Genomic DNA, 12678 nt, shown 5'->3' with positions numbered 1-12678 from the left:
GGAAGCTCTCTCTCTCTCCTTGCTAGTTCCCTCCCCTGCATCATTGGAGCGTCTTACCTCTCCTCTCGCCTCTGATGGCAGTTCCCTGACACATGGGATTGAATCTTGAACCCTTCTGCAGGCACAATGTGTGCTGCGTCCATGATCTATGGCCCTCCTTGTAAAGGTACACCCAGACTTGACTGGTCTTCTCAGTGGGTCACGTAAAACTGGTTGTGCTAGCGGAAGCCAGCACATGGACTCCTGCTAGCTGTGAGTATCTTCCCATGTTTGCAATCCTCTGCCCCACCCTCAAGTCTTTTTGTGCAGGTTTAGGGGGATCCACAAGGGCAGAAGAGGGTGAGCTTGCCTTCCCAAGGAAAAACAGCTATGTTGAATATAAGCCATTGTCATGACTGTTTACACTGCCAATTTGCTTCTGGATCTTTTAGCAACTGTGCTACTAATGTAGGGTTTGTATTTGGACCTCTGTAGGATAGAAAGCAACCTCTTGCTATATGACGAGGCACCTGCCTCTGTAAAATGGAAGTAGATTGTCCACTTTCACGACATAATGTCTCTATTCCCTCTCCCCCTGTTTATGTAGCTGTCCCATAAATCATGCAGTCTGTGGCAGCCACAATATCCTAATTAGAAGCTGCATGGCACTGCTGCCTCCTGGTGGTTCTCTTGGCTTTTGTGATTGACACAGAGAAAATAATTTATTGGTTTTGTTTGTGTGGGGCTAGGAAAATAGTCCAAAGCAAAACAGAGTCCTGCTGTCCCTAGAATCCTGCATGGAAACAAGAGAGCCGCTGTGAACTCTTTGGAGGAGGAAGGGGTACCATTGTAACAAAACACATTTCCACAAACTGCCTTACATGGCTGAGGCCTTACGTCATGGATGGAGAACTTGTGGCCCTCCAGATGTTATTAGACTGCAGCTACCATTAGCCCCAGCCAGTATGGCCAGGGGTTGGAGATGGTGGGAGCTGTAGTGGTCAACAATTGCTGGAGGGCCACAGTTCCCAGCAGGAGCACAGGAGGTATTTCTTGTTGCCCCATTTTGCAGCCCTTGTGCATATTATTCTACAACAGTTTCCCTGCAGTGAAGTGGCTGTTTACACAAAAGAAGCAACGTCAGTAGTTGTCCGCATATAGCACCTTGGGGTTTGCTTGAAGTTGGGTTTGTGTGCTTAGAAGTACACATATCTTCAAATGTAAAAATGGAGCAGATTCTGAACAACAGAGCAGAGTCAATGCTCACTGCCTTAGATCTTGCTTGTCACTGGACTGCAGAGCGGTATAAACATCACAACCAGACCAATTTAGTCCTCTGAGAGGGTTGAATGAGAGGTGCTTGTGTGCATAGATTGATAGGGATGTGGCCACCTCCACTGCTGGCATGTGGCCCAAATTATTATCTTCAAGGTAATGCAACCTTCTGAAATTAGGGGTACTTCAAGAGCACCCAAAATGTGCACTCTGCCCCTATAGGATTTTATTCTCCTGGGTATTTCTGGTAGCACCTGTGACTGCCTTGAGTGTCTTAGTACAGTCAAGGGCATTCACTACAACTTATTTGGGGGAAATAATTATTTAGGCCAGGGGTCAGCAACCTTTTTCAGCCGTGGGCTGGTCCACTGTCCCTCAGACCTTGTGGGGGGGCAGGACTATATATTTTTTTGGGGGGGGCGGGTGAACGAATTCCTATGCCCCACAAATAACCGAGAGATGCATTTTTTTAAAAAGCACACATTCTACTCATGTAAAAACACCAGGCAGGCCCCACAAATAATCCAAAGGTGCATTTTAAATAAAAGGACACATTCTATTCATGTAAAAACACGCTGATTCCCGGGCCGGATTGAGAAGGCGATTGGGCTGCAATCCCACGGACTTTAGGTTACCTACCCCTGATTTAGGCTATATAAGGCCTGGTTCACAGGAGCCTTCTGCTAACAGAAATCAGCTTTCTCTTTGTGGGGGTTTTAGACTTAATTATCAAGTGCTAAGTTGCTTTCTCAGCCCATTAGAGGCAGCGCAACAAAAAATGCATTACTATAAGGTTGCGTTGTCTTTGTCACAATGCAACCTTATAGTAATGCACCGAAGACAGGAGTGCCTGGCGTGCTCTGGTCTGTGGGGCCACGAAGAGTCGGACACGACTAAACGACAACATAAGGTTGCATTATTTCCCTTAGTGAAGCTGCCTTGCTGATGTGTAGTTAGAAAGGAAAGAGCCTCATGGCCACAACTAGGCCATTTCTGTGAACTTTATATAAAATTCTACTTAAGACATAGGTACAAGCAATAAAAAGTATCTGTTATACATAAATATACACATTTGAATAAATACAGCCTCCCGCAAAGATTAGTCAAGAATGGATGGTGCGACCTAAGAATACAGCAACTGGACAATCACAAGCAACTGACAAGTTGTGTGACACAGACATCGAGATTAACTTGGGTCACATCCCAGTGTGGAGCTAAAAGTGACTTCAGTAAGACACAGTGTGTGGATCTGCACTCAGGGCAGGCGCAGCAATTACACATAGACATTAGGCTTTCACACCCATCTGTTTGCCTAGTGCATACACTCACTTGCAAACACACAAGCACAGTACACATTCACACGTGATATATGTGTGAACGCACTTTTTTAAAAAATAAACACAGTCTTTCCACATACATGGAAGTGATGTTCTCATCAGAGGCAATGGGAGTTTCCTTTTCACATCTCTGTTTCTGCTAGAAGACTTTCTCCAAGGCCCGAAGTTACCAAGACCATCTGGGAACTAGAATCTGCGAAATGGAGAAAAGGTGGTTTTAGCCGATGAACAGGATATGGAGGGGGACAACCGTGATTTGTAGCTGGATCCTAAGCACAGGGCTAGGAAGACTATTATAAAGGAGAACATGAAACGTTAAGTACAATTCAAGAAAGCACCAGCTTGAGTACTCCTGAAGTGAAGCACTTGGCAATTAAATAGATTCATTTTATGCCTAAAGTGTATAGCACAATACTAACCATGTCTACGCAGAAGTGTCTCTTACTGAATTCAGTGGGGCTTACTCCCAGATAAGTGGGATTGCAATTGTAGCTGCAGACCATGACCACATAGAGTCCCATCCCCTCCCTTCCTCCTCAACTCCATGGATTCCTATGTGCTGTTTCTGCAGACAGGCTGTGTGGTTCCACTAGTCTTCCTTAACCTAGTGCCCTCCCTGTTTCCAGCATCTGCCAGCTTGGTCAATGGTCAAGGATGATGAAAGTTCAAATAAGCACCAGGTTGGGGAAGGTAAGGGCTACACAAGCAGGCAGCTCCTCTGTTGTAATTATTGGGCTCCAAGTGCAGTATCAGAACACCCATTAGGATGTACTGCCTCTTGGTTTGAAGTCTGCACACAACAAAGTTTCCTTTTCCAAAATACACAGTTAAAAAGGAGACCTGCTAATGTGAAGCTGGATTAAACTCTGTGCTTAGGCATCCACAGTTATCTTGCTCTAGTCTTTTCCTTTTCCTTTTGCTCTAGTATTTTCCTTTAACTCCTGGGAACAACGGTAGCTCTCTGCTTGATAGGCACCTGAGATGTGCTATACAAAATCTTTGGGTTTCCATTTAAGGCTTTGCCCTATAATTACACAAAAGAACCCAAATGGGATACCAGACTTTGGTTTTTGTTCAAACAGGAGATTACCACCCCTTCATAAGCCAATTTGTAGGGTTAATTTCAGAAAATCATCAGAGGCTGGATTGCATTTCAGTTTAGTGCTGCCAGTGCATTTGTGCCAAGGACTAGATTTCATAGTGTAGGAAAGTGTTTTCATCCCTAACTAAGTTCTATTCTAATATCAGTACTGGGACAAAAGTATATGCTTCTATGTGTGCATTTTAGCTCAGCTGGTAGAGCATGAGACTCTTAATCTCAGGGTTGTGGATTCGAGACTCACATTGGGCAAAAGATTCCTGCACTGAGGGGGGTTGGACTAGATGACTCTCAACCCTATGATTCTATGATGCTCTTAAATACCAGTACTGAAATTCTGTGACCTTCAATTTTTTGAGGGCCTGAATGTCATGGTTTCCCATGGTCAGCCTCCCCCTTCCAGCTACACCCGCCCCCATCTTCCTCCTCCTCCTTAGTGGAGGCCCCAGCAGACTTACTGCTCTGGCAGATCCAGTTGTTCTTCTCTCTTGCCATGACTTCACGAGTCTCCGTCTCGTCGTCTTCCTCACCCTCAGAAAGAAGGTCAGAGATCTGCTGCTGAAGTTCAGGGCTGATGCTGTTCTCTGCTAGGATCAGCGTCCGCAAAGCTGTCGGGTAGTTTTCCACCATATCCAGCAGGATCTGAACAGAACAAGAGTTGAGAGGCTGGTTGGTAAGCAACTCGGCTTAGAGGCAAGAGAACCAAGGAAGGAGAATGCAAAGGGGCTCCAGTCTTCCTGGCAAAATGCCCCTGAGACAGTGCATTTGGGGTAGATAAAAGCAGACGACGCTAGTCTGCCCACTTCCATGACTTAGAAGGCGAATGGAAGGCGGCAAAGGACCATGTTCTCCTTACCAAGGCTGATTGGTTGGTGAGTCCCGTTCCTTCCAAGTCCAAAACCTCGAGGGTGCGGCTGGATGCCACAGAAACTGCCAGCATTCCTGCTATTTGGTCACCTAGATGGTAGAAAGTCAGGAGATGTTAGAAGACCTCACAGAGGCCATGTTGCACGCAGCCATTCCAGGAGTGGCAGAATTTGCTGGGCAGTACAACAACCTCAACTCTACCAGCACTTCCCCCTGCCCCCCCAAAAAATGAATAACCACAGATGCATTCAACAGGTGCAGTTTTCTAATCTCACTCAAAGGTGCTGCACCTGTTTAATGTCTGCCTGTTAAAGGTACAAGACACTGGGGAAGAGTGATCACGTTATGCATCTGTTTTGCTGCTGCTGCTTTTCTTTCTCTTCTTAAATTGGCTAAGGGGGAAAAACCGATACCTCTGCACCTGGGGCAGCAGCACATGACCTCTTGGTGAGCTAAGTCTTAATTAGAAGGTATTGCTTCTGGGTCAGAGAAGAAGCCTCCTGCCAGGCTTTAAGGCCCGAGCACCTCTCATTTTGCAGGGTAAACCCTGACAGCGGAAAGGCAGAAAGAAGAAAGGCCTCGCCCAGTTCTGAAAGGGCAGGATTAGGTGGGGTGTGCTGAGGAGCGTCTCACATTTGCTTCCCTGAGGCAGGAGGGATGGGGAGAGGCGAGAGCTGCCTGGTCTAGTCCCTTCTCTCACCAGCTGCCAATTCTGCTCAGGCAGCGCAGCTGCAGAGAGAGGGAGAGAGGCGGTTTCCATGGCAACCACTGCTGGGGCTCCTCTCCTCTTTGCTGTATTTGGAAGAAGATGAGGAGGCAAGGGCGGGGGAAGAAGCTTGGTCTGACTCCCAAGCCCAGTGGCAGCAGCCTACATGGGGCTGCAAAGATAACATTCGGAGGACGGGTACTGCCACACTGTACACAGGAAGAGGAAGTGCACACAACCTAAGGCCTGTATGGTGGGCTGCTCTTCAGGCCTCCTCAGCTTGGAAGCAAGTCTCATCCCTTGCAGAACATGGTAGGCCGCCATCTTATATTCTCCCAGGCCCAGGCTGGCAATTGTCTGTTCCATTTCGTATTTTGAATAGCCAGGTTCTTTAATAGCCTATTGCCTAGGCCTTTTTTAAAAAAAAAGGCGCAAAGGTGGTAACTACTCCAGACAAAGGGGACACTAGTTTACACACATATGCAAACTCTATCAGGAAAAGAAATGGGTTGTAGCTCAAGGGCAGATCACACAGGTAGGAAACATTCCTGTCTGAAATCCTGGAGAGCTGCTACCTAAGTACAGACCAGGTGGATGGAGCACCTCTCTGACCCTTCAAGTGCCTCTGGACTACAACTCCCATAATCCCTTACCATCAGCCATGTTGGGTGAGCTGATGGGAGTGGAAGTCCAACTTCTGGAGGGTGGCAGATTTCTCATTCTTGGTGCAGATTGAGATGGACCGTGGTCTGACTCAGTAAAAAGCAACTTCCTATGTTACCTAACCATGAAGACACAATGGCCCTCTGCCAGTCATTCAGCAACTTCCAAGGTGGACCATTGTAAGGCGCTCTATGTGAGACAGGCCTTCAAAACTGTCCAGAACCTGCAAACAGGGCAAAATACTGTAGCCAGAGTGCTGACAGGTGGAATGGTGAACTTGGGTACTACTATTATGGCAACTTGTGTAAGGCACCTCCGTCACCCTCATGCTGCCTTCCCAAAGGCAAGTGAGGAGGAGCCCAGCTTTGAGAAGGAGGTGCGGGGGCTCTGGCAAGGTCTAGAACCCTCCTACCTCCTTCCCAAAGCTGGGAAAGTGCTAACTAGGCTTTAGGAAAGGGGAGGGGATAAGACTCTAGGACTCTCTCAGAGCCCTCACGCCTCCTTCCCAAAGCCCAATGCCTTTGAGAGGGCACCCCTCAGCTCAGCACCCAGTGTGTGCACTTCTGACCCAGCCCTAAATCCTTGACAGGTGTTTGGTGATTTGATTCCATCATATTGGTTTTCTGTTATCAGAAACTAATCACTGTGGATTAGTTTCAAGCTCGATTCAAGGTGCTAGGGTTGGTTTTAAAAACCCTTAAACAGCTTTGGACCTGGGAGCTGCCTCAACCTCAAGAGGTGAGCCTGCTTTAAAGCAGGGTCAGGACCTTCTCTGCTTTGGCACCCAACTATGTGGAATGCTTTGCCAAGTAAGATGTGCTGGGCCCCGTCATAATACTGCAGTTGCTCGCATAGCTTTTGACTGATTAATTTATTTTCTGGTAGCTTAGTATGATGGTGGTTTTGGAAACGTTAAATTAGCTTTGTGTTATATTTTCAGAGAGCATGTGCAATATTGGAATGGATACTTGCTTCACAGTGTTTGGTTATCTGCTCTGTTTGCCGCCTTGAGAAATTAAAAAAATACATAAAATAATGAAGAGGAAGGGCCGAGTTGGATTGTGATTGGACTTGTCCTAGATGTGGGCTCTTTAACTATCATTAACCAAGCAACATCCCCATGTGTTTGAGAGAGAGAGGGAGAGAGAGAGAGAAAGAGAGAAAGAGAGAGAGAAAGAGAGAGAGAAAGAGAGAGAGAAAGAGAGAGAGAAAGAGAGAGAGAAAGAGAGAGAGAAAGAGAGAGAGAAAGAAAGAAAGAAAGAAAGAAAGAAAGAAAGAGACACACATAAGCCACACACGATATCCATGCTCCTCTCACCCAGTGGGTTGTAGTCCAAGTTCAACACTCGCACCTGGGAACTATGAGCCACTGCAATAGCCAGGCGCCCCCATCCTTTGGCTGTGATGCCAGGGTTAGCACTGAGAGTCAACTCCTTCAAACCTAAGGGAAGCCAAGTGAGTTTACACAGTCACAAGATCTCACTCTTGTATTCAGGATTATATCAACTGCATATATACTGCCCTTTCCTTCTCCCTGCAGAATCATGGGTGTGGATTAAAATCTCCACTCCGCATTTTACATTTGCTTTAAAATACTACTACTACAGTCATACTTCATGTTATGGACGCTTCAGGTTGTGTCCCACAACGACCCGGAAGTACTGGAAAGGGTTACTTCCGGATTTCGCTGCTCATGCAAGCGCACAAGTGCCAAATTGCACCGGCACTTCAGGTTGCGCTCTTTTCAGGTTGTGAACAGGCCTCCGGAATGGATCCCATTCGCAACCAGAGGTACCACTGTACTACTACTATTAATAACCCCTGAACACATTTTAACCACTCTTTTGGGCCAACTATCAGGATGGTTAAAAGGACAGATTTCTTAAGAACAAACTGTGGGACAGTTGTATGTTAACACAAGTTGTATTCAGAGACATTAAACGTGTAGTTAAATTGTTGTCCTCCACCCTTTTAAAGGCTTCTTGGAGCAGAAGTGGCTCAAGTCATTTTGGTGGCTGGCAAAGGAAACTCCAACAGCACCCACATCCCCAAGGCTGATAAAAATAAAATAAGGGAAAGGAAAACTAATCTGTACCAAGTCATCTTGTGAATGCTTGATTAGAATTTGACATTTTGATGTTTGCCACTCTCAGCTCCTTTGGGAGAAAGGGTGGGACACAAATATAATAAATAACAATTAAATGTTCCTGAATGTCCTGCAACTTTGGCAGCATTTGATGACATGCTACATTTGCCCATGTGAACACACACTTCAGCTGAGTCTGATAACTGTAGACATAAATGTTGTGGAAACTGTTCCCAAATAAGCATTGGGAGAACATGATGTGCTAATTTTCACATGCTAACAGGATACAAGCAGAATAATTTGCATCATACTTACAGAGTTAATTTTCTGGTATGATACTGTCTGAAAGATGCCCTCATTTGTCTACACTAGAGATGGGAAACCTTATTATTTTTATTATAAAATATATTACCTGCCCTTCACCAGCAGATTCCAGGGCAGGTTAACAAAAATAAATCCCTCCAGATGTTGTGAACTTTTTCAACCCCCATCAATCCTAGCCAGCATGGCCAATGGTCGCAGATGAGGGGAACTTTAATCCAATAACATATGGAGGACAAGTTCTTGATCCCTGGCCCACAGTATCTGTTCCCTTTCCCTTTCACAACTAGCTGCACACCACCCCAACCACAGAAACAGCAGGCCCCAAAAGAGGACAAAGTGCTATCACAAGAAGGACAAGAAGAAGCAAGAAAGAAGAGCTCTTTAAGGTGAAAGGATGATCTCATGCAAAAAGGCAGAGGGGCAATGTTTCTTTCTAATGGATCATGTTAAACACCGAGGTTCCAAATTTACCAGAATACACACAACAGATCTGCAGTGCCCTTATTTTTCTTTCTCCAGATTTTGCTCTTGCAAGCCTAGTGGCATGCTTAATGCAGTAGAGTGGAAGAGGACGGCTGAAAACTCGGTCAAAGTATTATTTTCCAGTCCGCCAGGCTCCAATACTCTTTTCTCAAAAGACTTTTGATTTAGCTCAAGATAATTCCTTCGGCAAAAAATAACCTTTGGTGATATTTCTGAGTAGCACCAACAGATAAAATTCACAGCAATAGGGCATTTCAGAAAAAGGAAAACGGCTTTTAATGTGACAGCATCAAGTTTTGGTTGCAAAAATAAAATGCAAAACAACCACAAAGCCTACAGATCCTCACACTGACTTAGTGGGAAATGACACTGTTTAGTTCTATAATAGGGCAAAGTATAATTACTTCTGTTCTGAATACCTTCTCTCCCAGAACGAGAATCCACTTATTCTTAGCAAGCCACAGATCCTCAGCCGACAGAGGAAATTTCACTATAATTTCACTTTGCTGAAAACTCAGTGTTGCAATTTGTCAGGGGGGTCTCTTTACTCTCCGAAGAAGAAAAACAATAGTTTAAAGGGATGTCATGAAGGCAGAGCAGACTTGTTCTCTGTTGTTCCGGAACCAGCATGCGGAAATTGCAGGAGAGCAAATTTTGGCTAGAAGTTAGGAACAGAAACTTCCCCAATGGTTAGAGCTGTTAAACAAAGAACAGGCTGCCTTGGGAAGTATTTAAGCGGAGGCTGGACAGCCATCTGTCAGGGATGCTGTGGTTGCATCCTGTATTGCAGATCCTGTACTGAACAGGGAGTGAACATTACCTCCACAACCGTTCCAACTGTAGAACTGTTTGAACAAAGATCTGAAGTCCATTATGAGCTCCAGAGATATACAAGAACCCCACACATCCAGTTTTGCTTACCTGACTTGGCCCCATCAGGAGGGAGCAGTCCACAGATCAAGTTAATACCTTCATCACCCAGCATGCAGTCCCCTAAGTCCAAGGCCACTAGTGAGGGATGGATGGAGAGTGCTGGGTTCAGAAGAGCCAGACCAGCGTCTGTCAGGGGACTTCCATGGAGGCTGTGCAAGAATAAATGGTTAGGAATTAAACTATCGTTCCTCAAGAGTTGCAGTTGACTTCACCCAGCTCAAACTATGACAAAGAAATGCAGTAAATAAGTTAACAGGGGCGATTTATACCAACAACTCTAAAAGACGAAGAGTCATTAACGGAGTCTTTGAATCTGCTTCCTTACTCCCTGCTCCCTTTTCTGCCATGGTAGCAGATTCCTTTATCACTATGGTTTCCTCCCCACCCCACCTGCGTTTCAGTGTCCTACTCTTCCTTCTGACACAACATACATAGCTTTGTCCTGGGTTTGCTGCCCTGAGATATACTGGAATTTGGCTTAGGGTAATAAAATGTTGCCCAAATCCAAGTTTCACTGTTTCTGTTTAAGAAGATTAATCTGTGTTGGGTTTGAAATAATCTAGAATGCTATCACCATTTTGGATTAGAATCACAACCTTGCCCTCAAAGCCCTTTTGGTGTGGGTAACTTTGCACCTAGAGCAAAAGGTTAGTTATAAGGTGCTAAGGACTAACAGCTCAATTATATATCCATGTCTACTCAGAAGTCAATGGGATTTGCTCCCAGTAAGTGGGGTTTGGACTACACAGATACACTAAACAATTTTGGAAGCCCACCAGCAACAGCTGCAATCCTATGCACACTTACCTGTGAGTAAGATCTATTTAACATAATGGGGCTTACTTTTGAGTAAACATGCATATGAATCGGACTGCAAGACTTCTGCCAGCAGAACTGGGCACCTTTCCTCAAGTCCTACTAAGTAGAGGGCTACTCACAACAAAGACTGGACAGAGCGGTTGGTCTTCAGGGCTTCAGCCAGTTGCTTGACCCGATTGATATTGGAGACAATCCCCAAGTTAAGATTAAGTTGAGCTAAGGAGTGAGATTCTGCGACCCCCCTGCAGATGCGGCCAAAATCTCTGTCGGAAAGCTGACAGCCCCGGAGCGAAAGCAGTTTGATGGAGTTCTCTCTCAGGCTCTCACAGATATCCCGAATCTCGGCACTTGATAAAGTCTCCCCAGAGATCTGGATAGATCCCGGCAACATATTTATATCTTTGTGAATAAAACACTCTCAGCAGCAAAATAATCCGGATTTGTGCAAGCAACGTGCAATCCAGAGCAGTGCAGGGATTGCTTTGCAATCCGGATCAGAAGAGGTAAGGAGCGCGTTAAGGAAATCAGTGGACCGACGGTTGTGCAATCCTGTGCAAACGAAGCTGGAGGCCACGGTGCAATGTTACAATACCCGAATTCAATGTGCTATTCGGCTCAGGCCAGAATACAGTACTTCTTGTACGCAGTTCAAATAGGTGCTCCTTAAAGCAGCTTTAAGCGTTGCGCAAGCCGGATCCGCGTAGAAACTTCTATGCGACCCGGATGCATCAAGGTAAATTCTGTGCAACTCCAAATTAAAGCATGTGGAGAACAATAACGGGTACTCTCTAAGATATGTCAAAAGCAGAGCGCTTTCCAGTCCCGAGCAGGGTTGTGAAGAGGGTAAGGTGAGCAGACCGGGATAAAGTGGTGCAGGCAGATGCCAGGCAATGTGAAATAACAGGAGCAAGAAATGCAAATACAAATCGGTGCCAGATCCTTTCTGGAATTTCACACGAATAGAAAAAACCGAGCGTGTGTGTGTATTCAGGATTCTGCGCAATCGGAGAACAAGCCGCCGTGTCCGCCGGGGAAGGGGTGGGGGCGGGCTGCCGTGCCCTCCAGCTTCAGTCGTCTATGAACGATCTTCCCCCTTCCCCGGCGCCCTCCTTGCCATCCACAGCAATGCAGCCTCGGTCGCTGAGGCTTGTACTGCCGCTCCTGCCGCCGCACCTGCTCCGCCTTCGCTCCCGGGCCCGGGGCAGATCCGACGACTCCCGGACGCGAGTACCTCCTCCGGCCGCCGCCGCCGCGCCTGCTCCTCCTCCTCTTAGCGCACCGGCGGCTCCCGCGGCAGCGCCCAGCTCATAGTGCCGGCGGCGGGACGGAGTCGCCAGCGCCGCTGCAGAGACCGGAGCTGCGCTGTCTCCTCCCTCCTTATGCCCCCAGGGTGCGCGTGTGGCGGGGCGGGAGGAGGGAGGGAGGAGGACCCAGCTTTGTTTGGCGCTGCGCCGGTTCCTATGGCCACAGCCAGGCACCGCAGCCTGCGCTCTTGCCAAGCCGGGCCACGCGGCTGCTGCCGCCCCGCCGCCGCCGCCGCCGCCTCCCCAGGCGCGCTGTCCTGCCCCGGGCTCCACCTCCAGGCCCTCCCCGCCGACAGGGGCTGTGCGTGAGGCCGGGGCTGACGGGATTTCATTTAGATCCAGGCGCTCGGTTGGTGGAGGAAGCCGGGGCCGGGCGGGGTCCTGGAGACCTCCGTCTTCTATCCCGGCGAGATGCTTTGCGCCATCTCTTGGATGCGACTGTGCGGCGGATCGTGGGCCGAGACGCACCCTGGGACCCAGAGCCCCAGACTGACCTTCAGGGGAGTGGGGTCGTCGGGGGTGGGATTGGGACCAGCTTTTTCCCGCTTCCTCGGCAGCGATGAGAGAAATGAACTCTGCAGTTGCTCAGAGGCGCCCTGTTTTGACGGTGCAAGCTCCAGAGCAGGGAATCTGCCGCTTAGAATAGGTTCGGATGGGGGCCTCTCCAAGAGTAAAAGGAGGCATGATATACAGTATGTCTGTTTTATCTGTCTAGTAGTTTAAACAGCAGCGGCAGCGGTGGCTGGCAGATCCTTCCCTGTTTCCAGCACCACGTTTCCAAAATGGCTGAGAAGTCAGGCTTG

The 12678-nt window shown here is 47.5% G+C and overlaps 1 protein-coding gene across 3 annotated transcripts; it reads right to left on the bottom strand.

The window, feature by feature from the left end:
• Nucleotides 1-2241: 2241 nt before the first annotated feature.
• On the bottom strand, nt 2242-12390 carry LRRC73 (leucine rich repeat containing 73). 3 transcript variants are annotated; one of them, XM_082215850.1, is made up of 6 exons: nt 11745-12390; nt 9741-9901; nt 7245-7367; nt 4547-4647; nt 4149-4332; nt 2242-2784 (listed from the first exon to the last, which is right to left on the bottom strand). In XM_082215850.1, the coding sequence occupies exons 2-6, from the start codon at nt 9802-9804 to the stop codon at nt 2714-2716; spliced, it is 543 nt and encodes a 180-aa protein (XP_082071976.1). In that variant the 5' UTR covers nt 9805-9901; nt 11745-12390; the 3' UTR covers nt 2242-2713. The 3 variants fall into 3 exon arrangements, with proteins under 3 accessions (XP_082071976.1, XP_082071974.1, XP_082071975.1); XM_082215848.1 differs by having other exon boundaries at nt 10691-11884; XM_082215849.1 differs by lacking the exon at nt 7245-7367 and having other exon boundaries at nt 10691-11887.
• Between the last annotated feature and the right edge of the window lie 288 nt (nt 12391-12678).

The sequence above is a fragment of the Podarcis vaucheri genome, assembly GCF_965113315.1.
Source record: "Podarcis vaucheri genome assembly, chromosome: 3".
NCBI lineage: Eukaryota > Metazoa > Chordata > Lepidosauria > Squamata > Lacertidae > Podarcis > Podarcis vaucheri.
The sequence above is the reverse complement of the archived record's forward strand: the minus strand, read 5'-3'. Positions and strand labels throughout refer to the sequence as shown.

Bases quoted from the DNA above. Each gene is read 5' to 3' on its own strand.
- LRRC73 (XM_082215848.1), bottom strand. From the start codon at position 10,962: ATGTTGCCGGGATCTATCCAGATCTCTGGGGAGACTTTATCAAGTGCC. The intron at 7,368-9,740 runs GTAAGCAAAACT...GGCTTCCCTTAG, and splicing joins TCCTGATGGGGCCAAGTCAG to GTTTGAAGGAGTTGACTCTC. The intron at 4,333-4,546 runs GTAAGGAGAACA...TGTTCTGTTCAG, and splicing joins TCACCAACCAATCAGCCTTG to ATCCTGCTGGATATGGTGGA.